The sequence below is a fragment of the Heptranchias perlo genome, unplaced genomic scaffold (genome assembly GCF_035084215.1).
Source record: "Heptranchias perlo isolate sHepPer1 unplaced genomic scaffold, sHepPer1.hap1 HAP1_SCAFFOLD_156, whole genome shotgun sequence".
Lineage (NCBI taxonomy): Eukaryota > Metazoa > Chordata > Chondrichthyes > Hexanchiformes > Hexanchidae > Heptranchias > Heptranchias perlo.
In genome coordinates this window covers 759,623-783,062 of record NW_027138817.1, presented here as the reverse complement: position 1 = coordinate 783,062, position 23,440 = coordinate 759,623, and the positions used below count along the sequence as shown (strand labels likewise).

At 45.5% G+C, this 23,440-nt stretch overlaps 1 protein-coding gene across 3 annotated transcripts in view; it reads right to left on the bottom strand.

Annotated features, from left to right (window-relative positions):
* LOC137309260 (SITS-binding protein-like) overlaps nucleotides 1-23,092 on the bottom strand; it is a 208,605-nt gene extending 185,513 nt beyond the window's left edge. For all 3 annotated transcript variants that reach the window (XM_067977522.1, XM_067977524.1, XM_067977523.1), the window contains exon 1: nucleotides 22,449-23,092. In XM_067977522.1, the coding sequence (XP_067833623.1) occupies nucleotides 22,449-22,913 (465 nt within the window). In that variant the 5' untranslated portion in view covers nucleotides 22,914-23,092. The remainder of the gene's footprint in view (nucleotides 1-22,448) is intronic.
* Between the last annotated feature and the right edge of the window lie 348 nt (nucleotides 23,093-23,440).

Below are 23,440 nucleotides of genomic sequence, written 5' to 3'. Positions count from 1 at the left end.
AACACATTCAGTGTATAGGACACAGTTAGTGCATGTAACACAATCAGTTTACAAAACAGTCGGTGTAGAAAAAACAGTCAGTGCAAATAACATGGTGGTGTATATAACACAATCTGTGTATATAACATAGATGGTGTATATATCAGTCAGTTTATATAACATGGTCAGTGTGTATAACACAATCAGTGTATATAACACAGTCGGTGCATATAACACAGAGGGTGTCTATAACACTGTCGCTGTATATACAATCCGTGTATATAACACAGTCAGTGCATATAACACAGTCAATGTAGATAACACAAGCTGTGTATATAAAACAGTTGGCGTGTGTAACACAGTCGGTCTATATAACACAGTCAGTTTATATAACACAGTCAGTTTATATAACGCAATCGGTGTATAGAACACAGTCGGTGTACATAACACAGTCGGTATATATAACACAGTCGGTGTATATAACAGCCAGTGCATACAACACAACCAGTGTATATAACACAATGTATACAACACAGTCAGTGTATATAATGATGTGAATATATATCACACAGTCAGTGCAATTGGTATATACAACACAGTCAGTGCATATAACCCAATCAGTGTATGTAACACAGCCGGTGTAAATAACTCAGTCGATGTATATATTAGAGTCAGTCTATATAACACGGTCAGTGCATATAATGCAGTGGGTGTAGATAACAAAACCGGTATAGATAATACAGATGGAGTACATAACATAATCAATGTATATAACACAGTCAGCGTATAAGCACAGTTGGTGTATATAACATAGTCTGTGTATATAACACAATCGGTGTATATAACGCAATCGGTGTATATAACACACTCGGTGTATGTAACACAGTTGGTGTATGTAACCCATGTTAGTGCACATAACACAATGTATTGAACACAATCATTGTATATAACACACTCAGTGTATATGACGCAGTCAGTGTATACAACACAGTCAGTATAAATAACACAGCCAGAATATATAACTGAGTCAGTGTATATACCACAATCAGTGTATATACCACAATCAGTGTATGTAACACAGTCAGTGTATATAACACAACCTGCATATATAAAACAGTTGGCATGTGTAACACAGTCAATGTATTGAACACAATCATTGTATGTAACACACTCAGTAGATATAACACAGTCAGTTCATATAACACTGCATGTACATAACATAGTCAGTGTATAAAACACAGTAAAGTTTATATAACACAATCTGTGTATATAACACAGATGGTGTATATAACACAGTCAGTGTATATAATACAATCAGTGTATATAACACAAGCTGTACATGTAACACTGTCGACACATATAACACAGTCCGTGTGTATAACAGTCAATGTATATAATACGCAGTCAGTGTATATAATATGGTCATTGTATATAACGCAATAGGTGCATGTAACAGTCAGTGCATATTACACAGTCAATGTTTATTTTACACAAGTTGTGTATATAACACAGTTGGTGCATATAAATCAGTCAACGTACAGCGGGAGGGGAATGGAGGGGAGGGAAGGGGCACTGAGCATAGAGGGAAGAGACCCAGGTATCAGTACAGGAGTGGAGTGGAGTGGAGGGAGGGGGTGCTGAGCACCGGGGGAGGAGCCCCAGGTATCAGTACAGGAACGGGAGTGGAGTGGAGGGGAGTGGAGTGGAGTGGAGGGGAGGGGAGGGAAGTGGAGGGAAGGGGCGCTGAGCACCAGGGGGACGGGACCCAGGTATCAGTACAGGAGTGGAGTGGAGGGGAGTGGAGTGGAGTGGAGGGAAGGGGAGTGGAGTGGAGGGAGAGGGTGCTGAGCACCGGGGGAGGAGCCCCAGGTATCAGTACAGGAGCGGGAGTGGAGTGGAGGGAAGGGGCACTGAGCACCGGGGGGAGGAGCCCCAGGTATCAGTACAGGAGTGGAGGGGAGTGGAGCGGAGGGGAGGGAAGTGGAGGGAAGGGGAGGAGAGGGGAGTGGAGAGGAGGAGTGCTGAGCACCGTGGGAGGAGCCCCAGCTATCAGTACAGGAGTGGGAGTGGAGGGGAGTGGAGGGAAGGGGAGGGGAGGGGAGTGGAGGGGAGGGGAATGGAGTGGAGTGGAGGGGAGGGCAGGGGAGGGGAGTGGAGAGAAGTGGAGGGGAGTGGAGTGGAGTGGAGTGGAAGGGAAGGGGAGGAGAGGGGAGGGGAGGGGAGTGGAGGGTAGAGGTGCTGAGCACCGGGGGAGGAGCCCCAGGTATCAGTACAGGAGTGGGAGTGGAGGGAAGTGGAGTGAAGTGAAGGGGAGGAGAGGGGAGGGGAGGGGAGAGGAGGGGTGCTGAGCACCAGGGGAGGAGCCCCAGGTATCAGTACAGGAGTGGGAGTGGAGGGGAGTGGAGGGAAGGGGAGTGGAGGGGAGGGGAATGGTGTGGAGGGGAGGGGAGGGGAGGGGAGTGGAAAGAAGTGGAGGGGAGTGGAGTGAAGTGGAGTGGAAGGGAGGGGAGGGGTGCTGAGCAACGGGGGAGGAGCCCCAGGTATCAGTACAGGAGTGGGAGTGGAGGGAAGTGGAGTGGAGTGGAGCAGAGGGGAGGGAAGTGGAGGGGTGGAGAGGGGAGGGGAGAGGAGGGGTGCTGAGCACCAGGGGAGGAGCCCCAGGTATCAGTACAGGAGTGGGAGTGGAGGGGAGTGGAGGGAAGGGGAGTGGAGGGGAGGGAAGTGGAGGGGAGGGGAGTGGAAAGAAGTGGAGGGGAGGGGAGTGAAGTGGAGTGGAAGGGAGGGGAGGGGAGTGGAGGGGAGGGGTGCTGAGCACCGGGGGAGGAGCCCCAGATATCAGTACAGGAGTGGGAGTGGAGGGAAGTGGAGTGAAGTGAAGGGGAGGGGAGTGGAGGGGAGGGGAGTGGAGTGGAGGGGAGGGGAGGGGAGTGGAGAGGAGGGGTGCTAAGCACCGGGGGAGGAGCCTCAGGTATCAGTACAGGAGTGGGAGTGGAGGGGAGTGAAGGGGAGTGGAGGGGAGTGAAGGGGAGTGGAGGGGAGTGAAGGGGAGTGGAGGGGAGGGAGTGGAGTGGAGGGGAGGGGAGGGGAGTGGAGGTGAGGGGAGGGGAGGGGATTGGAGTGAAGGGGAGTGGAGCGGAGGGGGGGTATTGGAGTGGAGGGGAGGGGTGCTGAGCACCGGGGGAGGAGCCTCAGGTATCAGTACAGGAGTGGGAGTGGAGGGGAGTGAAGGGGAGTGGAGGGGAGGGGAGTGGAGGGGAGGGAGTGGAGTGGAGGGGAGTGGAGTGGAGGGGAGGGGAGGGGAGTGGAGGTGAGGGGAGGGGAGGGGATTGGAGTGAAGGGGAGTGGAGCGGAGGGGGGGTATTGGAGTGGAGGGGAGGGGAGGGGAGTGGAAGGGAGTGGAGGGGAGGGGTGCTGAGCACCGGGGGTGGAGCCCCAGGTATCAGTACAGGAGTGGGAGTGGAGGGGAGTGAAGGGGAGTGGAGGGGAGGGGAATGGAGGGGAGAGAGTGGAGTGGAGGGGAGTGGAGTGGAGGGGAGTGGAGGTGAGGGGAGGGGAGAGGATTGGAGTGAAGGGGAGTGGAGCGGAGGGGGGGGTATTGGAGTGGAGGGGAGGGGAGTGGTCGGGAGTGGAGGGGAGGGGAGGGGAGTGGAGGGGAGGGGAGGGGAGTGGAGGGGAGGGGTGCTGAGCAGCGGGGGAGGAGCCCATTCCCCATTCACTGAGAACAGAGGGAGTGACATCACCGGGACGTCACAGTGAACAGAGAGGAGGAGCTGTGAAAGACCGAGAATAAAAAGGTAAGTTAATAATAATAATAATTAATAATAATCGAGTATTTAAAGGGAGTTTGGAAAAAAAAAGTTTCTAAATATAATGGACGGACAGCTGAGACCCATTGCCTGCAATTCCTGCACCATGTGAGAACTTCAGGACACTTCTTGTATCCTGGAGGGCCACATGTGCAGGAAATGCCTCCAGTTGCTCGAGCTCAAGCTGAGGGTTTCTGAGCTTGAGGGGCGGCTGGAGTCACTGCAGGGCATTGGGGAGGCTGAAGGTTTCCTGGATCGAACATTCCAGGAGGTGGTCACCCCACAGCCACAGAGAGTTCAGGATAGCAAGTGGGTGGCCATCCGAAAGGGTAGGAAGAGGCAGGCAGTGCAGGAATCTTCTGGGTGTGTGCCGCTCTCAAACCGGTATTCAGCACTGAATATCAGTGAGGGTGACGACACCTCGAAGGAGTGCAGTCCTGAGCATGGCACCGTGGGGCAAAGGACTGCACAGGGGGGGGCACAGTGAAGTGTAGAAATGCAGTAACCATAGGGGATTCGATAGTCAGGGGGACAGACAGGCGTTTCTGTGACCACTGACGTGAGTCCCACATGATGTGTTGCCTCCCTGGTGCCAGGGTAAAGGACATCATGGAGAGGGTGCAGAACATTCTGCAGGGGGAAGGGGAACAGCCAGAAGTCACGGTCCATGTGGAAACCAACCACATAGGAAAGAAAAAGGATGAGGTCCCGCGGTCAGAGTTTCAGGGGCTAGGGAGGAAGTTAAAAAGCAGGGTCTCAAAGGTCATGCTCTCTGGATTACTCCCAGTGTCATGCGCTAGTAAGTACAGAAATAGGAAGATAAGGCAGGTTAATGCGAGCCTAGAGACACGGTGCAAGAGGGAGGGCTCCAGATTCCTGGGGCATTGGGACCTGTTCTGGGGCAGGAGGGACCTACACAGGCCAGACAGAGCAGGGACCAATGTCCTCGCGGGGAGGCTGACTAGTGCCGTGGGGGGAGGGTTTAAACTAATTTGGCAGGGGGATGGGCACCAGGATGTAGCACTGGAAAGGAGAAACAGGCTGCACAAAGGATTGGGAGAGACAGATAGCACTAGAGCAAGAAATAGTACAGTATTAGGTAGGGTTAGACTAAGAGAGAATACAAGAAGGTCTAAGATAGCTTTACAGTGCATATATGTAAATGCACGAAGTGTGAAAATAAGGTTGGTGAGCTGCAGGTGCAAATAGCCATGAGATGTTGTGGCGATAACGGAGACCAGGCTCAAAAAAGGGCAGGATTGCGTACTAAATATTCCTAGATACAAGGTGTTCAGGAAAGATAGGGAAGGAAAGAAAGGAGGGGGGTGGCAGTATTGATTAAGGAGAATATTGCAGTGCTGGAGACAGAGGATGTCCTGGAGGGGTCAAGGACAGAATCTATTTGCTTAAAGTTAAGAAACAACAGAGGTGCCATTACACTACTGGGTGTATTCTATAGGCCACCAACTAGTGGGAAGGAGATAAAGGAGCAAATTTTCAGGGAAATTACAGAGAGGTGCAAGAGCCATAGAGTAGCGATAATGGGGGACTTCAATTATCCTAATATAGACTGGGATAGTAATAGTGTAAAGGGCAAAGAAGGGGAGGAATTTCTGAAGTGTATTCAGGAGAACTTTCTTGATCAGTATGTTTCTGGCCCAATGAGGAAGGAGGCATTGCTGGATCTAGTTCTGGGGAATGAGGTGGGTCAAGTGGAGCGAGAGTCAGTGGGGGAACATTTAGGGAACAGCGATCATAGTATCATAAGGTTTAGATTAGTTATGGAGAAGGACAAGACGCATTCTAGAGTAAAAATACTTAATTGGAGGAGGGCCAAATTCAATGGGTTGAGAATGGATCTGGCCCGGGTAAATTGGAATCAAAGATTGGCAGGCAAAACTGTAACCGAACAATGGGCGGCCTCTGTGGAGGAGATGGGTCGGGTTCAGTCTAGGTATATTCCCACGAGGGGGAAAAGTGGGGCAACCAAAGCCAAAGCTCCCTGGATGATGAAAGAGTTAGAGAGTAAGATGAAGCAGAAAAAGGGGGCGTATGACAGATGTCAGATTGATAATACAAGTGAGAACTGGGCTGAGCATAGAAAGTTAAGAGGAGAAGTGAAAAAGGAAATAAGAGGAGCAAAGAGAGAATATGAGAACAGACTGGCAGCCAAGATCAAAAGGAATCCAAAAGTCTACTACAGGCATATAAATAGTAAACAGGTAGTGAGAAGGGGTGGGGCCCATTTGGCACCAAAAAGGAGATCTACGCATGGAGACAGAGGTACTTAAGATACTGGATGAGCTAAAAATTGATGAACAGGAGGTACTAGAAAGGCTGGCTGTACTTAAAGTAGATAAGTCACCCGGTCCGGATGGGATGCATCCTAGGTTGCTGAGGGAAGTAAGGGTGAAATGGCAGAGGTGCTGGCCATAATCTTCCAAACATCCTTAGATATGGTGCCAGAGGACTGGAGAATTGCAAATGTTACACCCTCGTTCAAAAAAAGGTGCAAGGATAAACCCAGCAACTACAGGCTAGCCAGTTTAACCTCAGTGGTGGGGAAGCTTTTAGAAACGATAATCCGGGATAAAATTAACAGTCACTTGGACAAGTGTGGATTTATTAGGGAAAGACAGCACAGATTTGTTAAGGCAAATCGTGTTTAACTAACCTGATTGAGTATTTTGATGAGGTAACAGAAAGGGTTGATGAGGGCAATGCGGTTGATGTGGTGTATATGGACTTTCAAAAGGCGTTTGATAAAGTGCCACATAATAGGCTTGTCAGCAAAATTGAAGCCCATGGAATAAAAGGGGCAGCGGTAACATGATATGAAATCGGCTAAGTGACAGGAAACAGAGAGTAGTGGTGAACGGTTGTTTTTTGGACTGGAGGGAGGTATACAGTGGTTTTCCCCAGGGGTCAGTGCTGGGACCACTGCTTTTCTTGATATATATTAATGACTTGGACTTAGGTGTACAGGGCACAGTTTCAAAATTTGCAGATAACACAAATTTGGAAATGTAGTAAACAGTGAGGAGGATAGTGATAGACTTCAAGAGGATATAGACAGGCTGGTGGAATGGGCGGACGCATGGCTGATGAAATTTAAGGCAGGAAAGTGCGAAGTGATACATTTTGGCAGGAAGAATGAGGAGAGGCAATATAAATTAGACAGCACAACTCTAAAAGGGGTGGAGGAACAGAGGGATCTGGGGGTATATGTGCACAAATCCTTGAAGGTGGCAGGGCAGGTTGAGAAAGCAGTTAAAAAATGCATACGGGATCCTGGGCTTTATAAATAGAGTACAAAAGCAAGGAAGTCATGATGAACCTTTATAAAACACTGGCTCGATCACAATTGGATTATTGTGTCCAATTCTGGGCACCACTCTTTAGGAAGGATGTCAAGGCCTTACAGAGGATACAGAAAAGATTTACTAGAATGATTCCAGGGATGAGGGACTTCAGTTACATGGATAGACTGGAGAAACTGGGGTTGCTCTCCTTAGAGCAGAGAATGTTAAGAGGAGATTTGATAGAAGTGTTCAAAATTATGACGGGTTTAGATATAGTAAATAATGAGAAACTGTTCTCATTGGTGGAAGAGTTGAGAACCAGAGGACACAGATTTAGGGTGATTGGCAAAAGAACCAAAAGCAACATGAGGAAAAACTTTCTTACACAGCGAGTGGTTATGTGGAATGTGCTGCCTGAAAGGGTGGTGGAGGCAGATTCAAAAAATAATTGAAGGGTCAAAATTTGCATGGATATGGGGAAAAAGCAAGGGAACGGGACTCACTGGATTGCACTTACAAAGAGCAGGCATGGGCTCAATGGTCCGAATGTATATAACAGTCAGTGTATATAACACAATCAGTGTATATAAAACAGCCAGATTATATATCACAGTCAGTTTATATATAACACAGCCAGTGTATATCGTACAACCAGTATATATAACAGTCAGTGCATATAAAATACTCGGCGTATATAACACGATTGGTGTATATAACACAGTCGATGTATGTAACACAGTCAGTGTGTATAACATAGTCAGTGTATATAAAATACTCGGTGTATATAACACGGTTGGTGTATATAACACAGTCGGTGTAAGTAACACAGTCAGTGTGTATAACACAGTCAGTATATATAATACAAGCTGTGTAAATATCACAGTAGCTGTATATAACAGTCAGTGTGAATAACAGAGTCAGTGTGAATAACACAGTTGGTGTATATAACACAGTTGGTGTATATAACTCAATTGTTGTATATAACACAGTCAGTGTATGTCACACAGTCAGTGTTTATAATAGTCAATGTATATGATGCAAGCTGTGCATAAAACACAGTTGGTGTGTATAAATCAGTCAGTATATATAACAGTCAGTGTAAATAACACAATCAGTGTATATTACACAATCAGTGTACATATAACACATTCAGTGTATGTAATATAAGCAATGTATATAACACACACACTGTATGTAACATAATCAATGTATATAACAGTCAGTATATATAGCACAGTCGGTGTATATAGCACAGTCAGTATATATAGCACAGTCAGTGTATATGACACAGTCAGTGTATATAGCACAGTCAGTGTATATGACACAGTCAGTGTATATAGCACAGTCAGTGTATATAACACAGTCAGTATACATAACACGAGTGTCTATCATACAACCAGTGTATATAACACAGGCAGTGTATATAAAATACTAGGTGCAGAGACAGTCGATGTATGTGACACAGATGGTATATATTAAAAAATCAGCGTATGCAACACAGTCGGTGTAAATAACACAATCGGTGTATACAACACAGTCAGTGTTGATAACACAGTTTGTGTATTTAACACAATCGATCTATATAACACAGTCGGTATATACAATACTATCCGTTTATAGAACACAATTATTGTCTACAACACAGTCAGTGTATGTAACACAGTCAGTGTTTATAACACAAGTATTGTATAGACAGTGTATATAAACACAATCACTGTATATAACAGTCAATGCATTTAACACAAGCTGCATATATCACACAGTTGGTGTATATAAATCAGTCAGTGTATATAACAGTGTATATAAAACAATAAGTGTATATAACATAGTACGTATAACACTGTCAGTGTATATAACACATTCAGTGTATATAACACAATCAGTGCATGTAACACAATCACAATATATAACAGTCGGTGTATATAACACAGTCGGTTTATATAGCAGTCAGTGCAAACAACAGTCGGTGTACATAACACAATCAGTGTCTATAGCACAGTCAGTATATACAATATACCAGTGTATCCAACACAGTCAGTATATATAATGCAGTCAGTGTATATTACACAGTTATTGTATATAACACAGACAGTGTAGCTAACACAGCCAGTGTATGTAACACAGTCAGTATATATAAAATACTTGATGTACATAACACAGTTGGTATAAAACACAGTGTACCAAACACAGCCAGTGTAAATAACACAGTCAGTATATATAACATAGCCAGTGTATATCATACAACCATTGTACAGTGAGTGTATGTAAAATACTCAGTGTATATAACACAGTTGGTGTATATAAAATTGAATCCCATCCCTCTGGTACATTAACTCTCCCAATGAATCCCATTCCTTTGGTAGATTAACTCTCCCATTGAAGCCCATCCCTCTGGTACATTAACTCTCGCATTGACTCCCACCCCTCTGGTACATTAACTCTCCCATTGAACCCCATTCCTTTGGTACACTAACTCTCCCATTGAATCCCAGCGCTCTGGTACATTAACTCTCCCATTAAAACCCATCCCTCTTGTACATTAACTCTCCCATTTAACCTCATCCCTTTGGTACATTAACTCCCCCATTGAATCCCATTCCTTTGGTGCATTAACTCTCCCATTCAACCTCATCCCTCTGGTACATTTACTCTCCCATTGAATACCAGCCCTCCGGTACATTTACTCTCCCATTAGGCCCCATCCCCCTGGTACATTAACTTTCCCATTAGACCCCATCCCTCTGGTACATTTACTCTCCCATTAAAGCCCATTCCTTTGGTACATTAACTCTCCCAGTGAATCCCATCCCTCCAGTACATTAACTCTCCCATTGAAGGCCATCCCTCTGATACATTAACTCTCCCATTGAACCCCATTACTCTGGTACATTAACTCCCCAATTGAAGCCAATCGCTTTGCTACATCAACACCCCCCATTGAATCCCATCCCTCTGGTACATTAACTCTCCCAATGAATCCCATCCCTCTGGTACATTAACTCTCCCATTGAATCCCAACTCTCTGGTCCATTAACTCTCACATTGAAGCCCATCCCTCTGATAAATTAACTCTCCCATTTAACCTCATCCCTCTGGTACATTCACCCTCCCATTGAATCCCATCCATCTGCTACATTATCTCTCCCATTAAAACCCATTCCTCTGGTACATTAACTCTTAAATTGAACCCCATTACTCTGGTACATTAACTCCCCGAGTGAAGCCCATCCCTTAGCTACATTAACACTCCCCAGTGAATCCCGTCCCTCTGGTACATTATCTCCCCATTGAATCCCATCCCTCTGGTACATTAACTCTCCCATTGAACCCAATCCATCCGATACATTAACTCTCCCTTTGAATCCCATTCCTCTGGTACATTAACTCTCCCAGTGAACCAAATCCATCCGATACAATAACTCTCCCATTGAACCCAATCCATCCGATACAATAACTCTCCCATTGAACCCAATCCATCCAATACATTAACTCTCCCTTTGAATCCCACCCCATTGGTACATTAAATCTACCATTGTATGCAATTCCTCTGGTACATTAACTCTCCCATTGAACCCAATCCATTCGATACACTAACTCCCCCAATGAATCCTATCCCTCTGGTACATTAACTTTCTCACTGAACCCCAACCCTCTGGTACATTAACTCTCCCAATGAATCCCATCCCTCTGGTACATTAACTCTCTCATTGAATCCCATCACTCCGATAAATTAACTCTCCCATTCAATCCCATCTCTCTGGTACGTTAACTCTCCCATGGAACCCCTTCCCTCCGGTACATTAACTCACCCATTGAATCCCATTCCTCTGGGGCATTAACTCTCCCATTGAAGCCCATCCCTCTGGTATATTAACTCTCCCATTAAAACAATCCCTCTGGTAGATTAACTCTCCCATTGAAGCCCATCCCTCTGGTACATTAACTCTTCCATTGAACCCCATTACTCTGGTACATTAACTCACCCATTGTAGCCCATTCCTCTCGCAAATTAACTCTCCCATTAAAACCCATCCCTCTGGTACATTATCTCATCCATTGAACCCCATTTCGCTGGTACATTAACTCCCCGATTGAAGCCCATCCCTCTGGTACATAAACTCTCCCATTAAATCCCATGCCTCTGGTACATAAACTCTCCCATTAAATCCCATGCCTCTGGTACATTAACTCTCCCATTAAATCCCATCCCTCTGGTACATTAACTCTCCCATTGAAGCCCATCATTCTGTGAAATTAACTCTCCCATTGAAGCCCATCACTCTGGTAGATTAACTCTCACATTGAAGCCCATAACTCTGGTACATTAACTCTCGCATTCAATCCCAACTCTCTGGTCCATTAATTCACCCATTGAATCTCATCTCTCTGGTACATTAATTCCCCCATCGAATCCCAACTCTCTGGTACATTAACTACCCCATTGTACCCCATCCCTCTGGAACAAAAACTCCCCCATTGTACCCCATCCCTCTGGTACATTCGCCCTCCCATTGAATCCAATCCCTCTCGTACAATAACTCTCCCATTGAGTCCCATTCCTCCGGTACATTAACTCTCCCATTGAACCCAATCCATCCGATACATGAACTCTCCCACTGAACCCAATAGATCCGATACATTAACTCTCCCATTGAATCCCATCCCTCTGGTACATTAACTCTCCCATTAAATTCCATCCCTCTGGTACATTAACTCTCCCATTAAATTCCATCCCTCTGGTACATTAACTCTCCCATTGAACCCAGTCCATCCGATACATTAACTCTCCCATTGAAGCCTATCCCTCTGGTACATTAACTCTTAAATTGAACCCCATCCCTCTGGTACATTAAGTCTCCCATTGAAGCCCATTCCTCTGATACATTAACTCCCCGAGTGAAGCGTATCACTCTGGTACAGTAACTCTCCCAGTGAATGCCATCCCTCTCGTACATTAACTCTCCCATTAAATTCCATCCCTCTTGTACATTCACTCTCCCATTGAATCCCATCCCTCTCGTACATTAACTCTCCCATTAAATTCCATCCCTCTGCTACATTAACTCTCCCATTGAACCCAATCCATCCGATACATTAACTCTCCCATTGAATCCCACCCCTCCGGTACATTAACTCTCCCATTGAACCCAATCCATCCGATACATTAACTCTCCCATTGAATCACATCCCTCTGCTACATTAACTCTTCCATTGAATCTCAACCCTTTGGTACATTAACTCTTCCATTAAAACCCATCCCTCTGTACATTATCTCTCCCATTAAAAACCATCCCTCTGGTATATTAACTCTTCCATTGAAGCCCAATCCCTCTGGTACATTAACTCTTAAATTGAACCCCATTACTCTGGTACATTATCTCTCCCATTAATTCCCACCCCTCTGGTACATTCACCCTCCCATTGAATCCCATCGCTCTGGTACATTATCTCTCCCATTGACTTCCACCCATCTGGCACATTCACCATCCCAATGAATCCCATCTCCCTGGTACATTAACTCTCCTATTGAATCCGACACGTCTGGTACATTAACTGTCCCATTGAATCCCATCCACCTCGTACATTAATTTTCCCATTGAAGCCCATCCCTCTTGTACATTAACTCTCCCGTTGACTCCACCCCTCGGGTACATTAACTCTCCCATTGTAGCCCATCCCTCTGGGACATTAAGTCTCCAATTGACTCCCACCCCTCTGGTACATTCACCCTCCCATTGAATCCCACCCCTCTGGTACATTCACCCTCCCATTGAATCCCATCACTCTGGTACATTAACTGTCCCATTAAAACCCAAACCTCTGGTACATTAACTCTTCCATTGAATCCCATTACTCTGGGACATTAACTCTCCTATTTAAGCCCATCCTTCTGGTACATTAACTCTCCCATTGAGTCCCATCCCTCCGGTACATTCACCCTCCCATTGAATCCAATCCCTCTGGTACATTAACTCTCCCATTAAATCCCATCCCTCTGGTACATTAACTCTCCCATTAAATCCCATCCCTCTGGTACATTAACTCTCCCATTGAAGCCCATCATTCTGTGAAATTAACTCTCCCAATGAAGCCCATCACTCTGGTAGATTAACTCTCCCATTGAAGCCCATCACTCTGGTACATTAACGATCCCATTGAATCCCAACCTTCAGGTACATTAACCCTCCCATTGAATCCCATCCCTCTGGTACATTAACTCTCACAATGAAGCCTATCACTCTGGTACATTAGCTCTCACATTGAATCCCAACTCTCTGGTCCATTAATTCACCCATTGAATCCCATCTCTCTGGTACATTAATACCCCATGGAAACCCAACTCTCTGGTACATTAACTACCCCATTGTTCCCCATCCCTCTGGAACAAAAACTCCCCCATTATACCCCATCCCTCTGGTACATTCACCCTCCCATTGAATCCAATGCCTCTTGTACATTAACTCTCCTGTTGAATCCCATCCCTCTGGTACATTAACTCTCCCATTGAATCCCATCCCTCTCGTACATTAACTCTCCTGTTGAATCCCATCCCGCTGGTACATTCACTCTCCCATTCAATCCCACCCCTCTGGTACATTAAATTTCCCATTAAATTCCATCCCTCTGGTACATTAACTCTCCCATTGAATCACATCCCTCTGCTACATTAACTCTCCCATTGAATCTCAACCCTTTGGTACATTAACTCCCCCATTGAAGCCCAATCCCTCCGGTACATTCATTCTTAAATTGAACCCCATTACTCTGGTACATTATCTCTCCAATTAATTCCCATCCCTCTGGTACATTCACCCTCCCATTGAATCCCAACTCCCTGGTACATTATCTCTCCCATTGACTTCCACCCATCTGGTGCATTAACTCTCCCATTGAATCCCATCCGCCTCGTACATTAATTCTCCCATTGAATCCCATTCCTTTGGTACATTAACTCTCCCATTGAAGCCCATCCCTCTGGTACATTAACTCTCCCGTTAACTCCACCCCTCTGGTACATTCACCCTCCCATTGTAGCCCATCCCTCTGGTACATTAATTCTCCCATTGAATCCCATTCCATTGGTACATTAACTCTCCCATTGAAGCCCATCCCTCTGGTACATTAACTCTCCCGTTAACTCCACCCCTCTGGTACATTCACCCTCCCATTGAATCCCATCCCTCTGGTACATTAACTCTCCCAATGAATCCCATTCCTTTGGCAGATTAAATCTCCCATTGAAGCCCATCCCTCTGGTGGATTAACTCTCGCATTGACTCCCACCCCTCTGGCACATTAACACTCCCATTCAATCCCATCCGTCTGGTGCATTAACTCTCCCATTGAAACCCATCCCTCTGGTACATTCACCCACCCATTCAAGCCCATCCCTCTGGTAAATTAACTCTCCCATTGAATCCCATCCCTTTGGAACATTACCTCAGCCAATGAAGCCCGTCCCGCCGATAAATTAACTCTCCCACTGAATCCCGTCCCGCCGATAAATTAACTCTCCCATTGAATCCCGTCCCTCCGGTAAATTAACTCTCCCATTGAATCCCATCCCTCCGGTAAATTAACTCTCCCATTGAATCCCGTCCCTCCGGTGAATTAACTCTCCCATTGAATCCCGTCCCTCCGGTAAATTAAATCTCCCACTGAATCCCATCCCTCCGGTAAATTAACTCTCCCATTGAATCCCATCCTCTGGTACATTAACTCTCCCATTGAAGCCCAATCCCTCTGGTACATTAACTCTTAAATTGAACCCCATTACTCTGGTACATTAACTCTCCCATTAACTCCCACCCCTCCGGTAAATTAACTCTCCCATTGAAGCCCATCACTTTGGTACATTAACTCTCCTATTTAAGCCCATCCGTCTGGTACATTTACTCTCCCATTGAATCCCATCCCTCTGGTACATTAACTCACCCATTAAAACCCATCCCTCTGGTACATTAACTCCCCCATTGAAGCCCAATCCCTCCGGTACATTAACTCTTAAATTGAACCCCATTACTCTGGTACATTATCTCTCCCATTAACTCCCACCCCTCTGATGCATTCACCCTCCCATTGAATCCCATCCGTCTGGTACATTAACTCTCCCATTGAATCCCATCCCTCTGGTACATTATCTCTCCCATTGACTCCCACCCCTCTGGCACATTAACACTCCCATTCAATCCCATCCGTCTGGTACATTAACTCTCCCATTGAAACCCGTCCCTCTGGTACATTCACCCACCCATTCAAGCCCATCCCTCTGGTAAATTAACTCTCCCATTGAATCCTATCCCTTTGGAACATTACCTCAGCCAATGAAGCCCGTCCCGCCGATAAATTAACTCTCCCATTGAATCCCGTCCCGCCGATAAATTAACCCTCCCATTGAATCCCATCCCTCCGGTAAATTAACTCTCCCATTGAATCCCATCCCTCCGGTAAATTAACTCTCCCATTGAATCCCATCCCTCCGGTAAATTAACTCTCCCATTGAATCCCATCCCTCCGGAAAATGAACTCTCCCATTGAATCCCGTCCCTCCGGTAAATTAACTCTCCCATTGAATCCCGTCCCTCCGGTAAATGAACTCTCCCATTGAATCCCGTCCCTCCGGTAAATTAACTCTCCCATTGAATCCCGTCCCTCCGGTAAATTAACTCTCCCATTGAATCCCGTCCCTCCGGTAAATTAACTCTCCCATTGAATCCCGTCCCTCCGGTAAATTAACTCTCCCATTGAATCCCATCCTCTGGTACATTAACTCTCTCATTGAATCCCATCCCTCTGGTACATTATCTCTCCCATTGACTTCCACCCATCTGGCACATTCACCATCCCATTGAATCCTATCTCCCTGGTACATTAACTCTCCCATTGACTCCCACCCCTCTGGTACATTAACTCTCCCAATGAATCCCATTCCTTTGGTAGATTAACTCTCCCATTGAAGCCCATCCCTCGGGTACATTAACTCTCGAATTGACTCCCACCCCTCTGGCACATTAACACTCCCATTCAATCCCATCCGTCTGGTCCATCAAGTCTCCCATTGAAACCCATTCCTCTGGTACATTCACCCACCCATTCAAGCCCATCCCTCTGGTAAATTAACTCTCCCATTGAATCCCATCCCTTTGGAACATTACCTCAGCCAATAAAGCCTGTCCCGCCGATAAATTAACTCTCCCATTGAATCCCGTCTCTCTGGTAAATTAACTCTCCCACTGAATCCCATCCCTCCGGTAAATTAACTCTCCATTGAATCCCATCTCTCCGGTACATTAACTCTCCCATTGAACCAAATCCATCCGATACAATAACTCTCCCATTGAATCCCATCCATCCGAAACATTAACTCTCCCATTGAATCCCATCCATCCGAAACATTAACTCTCCCATTGAATCTCAACCCTTTGGTACATTAACTCCCCCATTGAATCCCATCCCTCCGGTGCATTAACTCTCCCATTAAAACCCATCCCTCTGGTACATTAACTCTCCCATTGAAGCCCAATCCCTCTGGTACATTAACTCTCCCATTAAATTCCATCCCTCTGGTACATTAACTCTCGCATTGAATCTCATCCTTCTGGTGCATTCACTCTTCTATTGAAGCCCATCACTCTGGTGCATTAACTCTCCCATTAAAACCCAACCCTCTGGTACATTAACTCTGCCATTGAATCCCATTACTCTGGTACATCAACTCTCCTATTGAACCCATCATTCTGGTACATTAACAGTCCCATTGAACCCCATCAATCTGGAACATTTACTCTCCCATTGAAACCAATCACTGTCGTACATTAACACTCCTATCGAATCCCATCCCTCTGGTACATTCACCCTCCCACTGAAACCCATCCGTCTGGTACATTAACTCTCCCATTGAATCCCATCCGTCTGGTCCTTAACTCTCTTATTGAATCCCATCCATCTGGTACATTAACTCTCCCATTGAATCCCATCTCCCTGGTACATTAACTCTCCCATTGAATCCGACACGTCTGGTACATTAACTGTCCCATTGAATCCCATCCACCTCGTACATTAATGCTCCCATTGAATCCCATTCCTTTGGTACATTAACTCTCCCATTGAAGCCCACCCTTCTGGTACATTCACCCTCCCATTGAATCCCATCCCTCTGGTACATTAACTCTCCCAATGAATCCCATTCCTTTGGTAGATTAACACTCCCATTCAATCCCATCCCTCTGGTACATTAACTGTCCCATTGAATCCCATCCACCTCGTACATTAATTCTCCCATTGAATCCCATTCCTTTGGTACATTAACTCTCCCATTGAAGCCCATCCCTCTGGTACATTAACTCTCCCATTGAAGCCCATCCCTCTGGTACATTAACTCTCCCATTGAAGCCCATCCCTCTGGTACATTAACTCTCGCGTTGACTCCACCCCTCTAGTACGTTAACTCTCCCATTGAATCCCATCCGTCTGGTACATTAACTCTCCCATTGACTCCCACCCCCTGGTACATTCACCCTCCCATTGAATCTCATCCCTCTGGTACATTAACTCTCCGAATGAATCCCATTCCTTTGGTAGATTAACTCTCCCATTGAAGCCCATCCCTCTGGTACATTAACTCTCGCATTGACTCCCACCCCTCTGGCACATTAACAGTCCCATTCAATCCCATCCGTCTGGTACATTAATTCTCCCATTAAAACCAATGCCTCTGGTACATTAACTCTCCCATTGAACCCCATCACTCTGGTACATTAACTCTCCCATTGAAGCCCATTCCTATGCTACATTAACTCTCCCAATGAATCCCAACCCTATGCTACATTAACTCTCCCATTGAAACCCATCCCTCTGGTACATTAACTCTCCCATTGAATCCCATCCCTCTGGTACATTATCTCTCCCAATGAATTACATCACTCTGGTATATTATCTCTCCCAATGAATCACATCCCTCTGGTACATTAACTCTCCCATTGAAGCCCATCCCTCTGGTACATTATCTCTCCCGATGAATCACATCTCTCTGGTACTTTAACTTTCCCATTGAAACCCATCACTCTGGTACATTAACTCTCACATTGAATTCCATCCCCCTGGTACATTCACCCTCCCATTGAATCCCATCCATCTGGTACATTAACTCTCCCATTGAATCCCATCCGTCTGGTACATTAACTCTCCCACTGAATCCCATCCATCTGGTACATGAACTCTCCCAGTGAATCCCATCCCTCTGGCACATTATCTCTCCCATTAACTCCCACCCCTCTGGTACATTCACCCTCCCATTGAATCCCATCCCTCTGGTACATTAACTCTCCCATTAACTCCCACCCCTCTGGTACATTCACCCTCCCATTGAATCCCATCCGTCTGGTACATTAACTTTTCCAATGAATCCCATCCCTCTGGTACATTAACTCTCCCATTGAATCCCATCCCTCTGGTACATTAGCACTCCCACTGAATCCCATCCCTCTGGTACATTCACCTCCCATTGAATCCCATCCCTTTCGTACATTAACTCTCCCAAAGAATCCCCTCCCTTTGGAACATTACCTCAGACATTGAAGCCCATCCCTCCAATAAATTAACTCTCCCATTGAATCCCATCCCTCCGGTAAATTAACTCACCCATTGAGTCCCATTCCTCCGGTAAATTAACTCTCCCATTGAATCCCATCCCTCTGAAACATGAACTCTTCCATTGAATGCCATCCCTCTGGTACATTAACTCTCCCAGTGAACCCCATCCCTCCAGTACATTATCTCACCCATTGAATCCCATCCCTCGAGAACATCAACTCTCCCATTGAAGCCCATCCCTCTGGTACATTAACTCTCCCATTGAATCCCATCCCTTGAGAACATCAACTCTCCCACTGAATCCCATCACTCTGGTACATTATCTCTCCCATTAAAACCCATCTCTCTGGTACATTAACTCTCCCATTAAAACCCATTCCTTTGGTACACTAACTCTCCCATTGAAGCCCATTCATTTGGTACATTAACTCTCCCACTGAATCCCATCACTCTGGTTCATTATCTCTTCCATTAAAACCCATCCCTCTGGTACATTAACTCTTCCATTGAAGCCCATCCTTCTGGTACATTAATTCTCCCATTGAATCCCATCCCTCTCATAAACTAACTCTCTTTCTACTCTATCCATGTGTCCTGTAATGTCCACTTCTTGGTTGACCATGTTCTGTTGATTATAATCCCAACACCCCTCTTCCTCTGTGATGCTGCAGAGTTTTGTCATTTGCTGCTCGAACACAGAGCTCCTTTGCTCCACAGATTCAACTGTCTGGCACTTAGTGCCAATGTGCTGTCACTGGCTACATTGTGGATCCACATTGGTACACACCACGAGGGTTCCTGCACTGCCTTCATTCGTGTCTAACTTCAAAATGTGGACAGTGTTAACCTGATCTCCCACATGTCAAACTCAAATTCACACAATTATTAATCAGAGGGAAATAGCAGCATCTCACTGCTCTAAGTCTGAAGTCTGAAGTCCCACCGAGAATAAGCTTCACCGTTGTCTGTATACGTAGTGAGTGAGATACGGGACTAATAAATGATACCTGAAGTATGGTATAATAGATGTAAGAGGCATGCTCAGAATGTTATCGTATCTTATCTTTGAAAGGCTGTAAAGGCACTAAAACTAATAGATTTACTTGAAATAAAAGCAATTAAGACACAGCAAGAAATGAATAGTTCAATACTTAAAATCATAAAGATAAATTCAGTCCATCGTGGGTTGGAACACATTTCTTCCGTAATCTGATAATCACCAAGATTTTTGGATGGAGCAGTTTTTTGTAGACCCGGGCGGGGGCGGGGGGTACGGGGGGTAGAGTTTCTGCTTTGGGGACAATCCGCAAATTGGGCACAAATTGCGATGAAATTGCACTGGTTCGGTTACAGTTAAGTTTCCGCTGAAATGCATTTCCACAATCAGCGCAATTGGGCAGTGTAATAGAACGTAATTCTTTATTTCTCCTCTTTCCATTAAAATGTATTCCTTGATGTATTTAAGTGTGTTAAGTTTTAAAGATCATGCAAACTCGATTATCCGCAACCTTTTGTGCTGGTTCAGGCAGATTGCGCTGATAAAACCAGTGCAATCCAGCAGAAACTCTACCCCCACGATGGGATTTCAAATGTGAGAAATGCAATTCCTACATTGATCTCACACAGTTCACCTTCACAAGCTGAGTAGATTAGACAGTGTTGTCTGTGCAATAATGCCTTTCATGTCACATGTGTTAACACTGAAACATTTATACTTTTCCTCTCAGGTATATCTCTGATGGGTCAGCCTTCAGAGATAATGAAATGGTGTTTCCCCAAGTATACACTGACATACAGTAACAATTCAGAGGCTGCCCAGTCACTAAGTAACCTTTGGCTTTATTAGTTTTTGAGCATAAGCAGTGACACCAACAAAGAAGGCTCACTAACTCTGGTTGAAAATATGGGGCAGTTTCATGCATTGGTCAATCCCCTGACACCAAGACAAAGGAATACAAAGGATTTACCCTGTCTATCTAAAGACATATAAAGATGTGAGAGTGTCTCCACTCGTGGGAGGGTGCAATTACAGCTGTGTTATATCCTGTGATATATGATGTGCTATTATATATACTGCAGTGTTATATCCAGTGACACCGTGTATCACAGGATATAACACTCCAGTATATATTATATAATAACACATCGTGTATCACTGGATATAACACTCCAGTATATATTATATAATAACACATCGTGTATCACTGGATATAACACTCCAGTATATATTATATAATAACACATCGTGTATCACTGGATATAACACTCCAGTATATATTATATAATAACACATCGAGTATCACTGGATATAACACTCCAGTATATATTATATAATAACACACCATGTATCACAGGATATAACACTCCAGTATATATTATATAATAACACACCGTGTATCACTGGATATAACACTGCAGTATATATTATATAATAACACACCATGTATCACTGGATATAACACTCCAGTATATATTATATAATAACACACCGTGTATCACAGGATATAACACTCCAGTATATATTATATAATAACACACCGTGTATCACAGGATATAACACTCCAGTATATATTATATAATAACACACCGTGTATCACTGGATATAACACTGCAGTATATATTATATAATAACACACCATGTATCACAGGATATAACACTCCAGTATATATTATATAATAACACACCATGTATCACAGGATATAACACTGCAGTATATATTATATAATAACACACCATGTATCACAGGATATAACACTGCAGTATATATTATATAATAACACACCATGTATCACAGGATATAACACTGCAGTATATATTATATAATAACACACCATGTATCACAGGATATAACACTGCAGTATATATTATATAATAACACACCATGTATCACAGGATATAACACTGCAGTATATATTATATAATAACGCACCGTGTATCATTGGACATAACACTCCAGTATATATTATATAACACACCGTGTATCACTGGATATAACACTGCAGTATATATTATATAATAACACACCGTGTATCACTGGATATAACACTGCAGTATATATTATATAATAACACACCATGTATCACAGGATATAACACTGCAGTATATATTATATAATAACACACCATGTATCACTGGATATAACACTGCAGTATATATTATATAATAACACACCATGTATCACTGGATATAACACTGCAGTATATATTATATAATAACACACCGTGTATCACAGGATATAACACTGCAGTATATATTATATAATAACACATCGTGTATCACTGAAGTGGAGCTTGAACCCACAGACTCCTGACTCAGGGGAGAGAGATATTACTGAGCCACTGCTGATACCCTAATATATCGCCGTTCCTTCATCCTCGCTGGGTCAAAATCCTGGAACTCCCTTCCTAACAGCACTGTGGGAGAACCGTCACCACACGGACTGCAGAGGTTCAAGAAGGCGGCTCACCACCACCTTCTCAAGGGCAATTAGGGATGGGCAATAAATGCTGGCCTCGCCAGCGACGCCCACATCACATGAAGGAATAAAAAAAAGAAAGATATGCTGATAGGGTTAGATAAAGAGGAGTGAGAGGAGGCTCGTGTGGAGTAAACCCACCTGCTTGGACGTGTTGGGCCGAATGGCCTGATTCTGTGCCTTAATTTCTATGTATTATACCCCAGTCCCAGTAACACACGGCATATTATTACGCTGACACCGTGACAAGTTGTTTAAAATTAACAAACTCCCATTTGCCTGTGAGCAGTTACCTTGAGAGCCACTTGGCAGTCCCTGGGTGTCCACTCCACCTGGTAACACTCTGCAACACTCTGGTTTGCCGGTCCCACGGACACCCTGAGCTCAGCCACGCCGTCCCATGTGTGGCAGAACTGGGTTCGGTTGAGCCAGCAGAGGTTCCTGAGCAGGGCCAGTCCCGTGTCAGGCAAGTGGCCCGAGTCGATCTGGGCGAGGGTCTTGTCCTGGCTCAGGGTCCTCAGTGAGAGGGACAGGCTCCTCCTGTCCCACACCAGCCCGCTGATCTGCCCCTTCAGGATCCAGTTGGTGTCCGGCTTGTCCACCACCTGCCAGTAAAGGACGCCGATGGTCATGAGGAAGAGCAGGGCCACCCCCAGGCAGGCGACCGCCCCCTTCCACGTCTCGTTCATCTCCTTGATGCCGGGCTCCAGGCTGGCATCGCCCACGGGGCTGGGCATCTCCCTGGCCCGTCTCACCATCTCCACTTCGCCGCCCCGCTCGCTTTCCCCGCTTGTCCCTCTCTCCCCGTTAATCGCTGGGACTTCTTGTGGGGGGTGGCGGTGGGCGATGCGGGAGGTTGCACTGTCCCGGTACCGGGGCCGCTCCGGAGCCCCCCCACCCACCCACCCCCGAACTCTCACTTTACACCCACGGCTCCGCCTGTTGCACTCGGTCAGTGTGGTCGCTGCAAACAGCCGCTAAACTGCTGCTCCGGCACTATTCACCCGCATATGACCCCGGGCTGGAACCGAACCAAGCGCAAGGATCAGCCCAGGGGATCGGCACATGGAGCAGCCCCAGGCTGTAACCCAACCAAGGACACGGAATTCACACCGGGATCAGCCCAGGAAATCCACTAATTGATCATTCAAAGGAATCCACTAACCGACCAGCACAAGGAATCAACTCTGACCAAGCCAGCGAATCCATTAACTGACCAGCCCAGGGAACCCACTAACTGACAGTGCCAGCGAATCAGCTAACTGACCAGCTCAGGGAATCCACT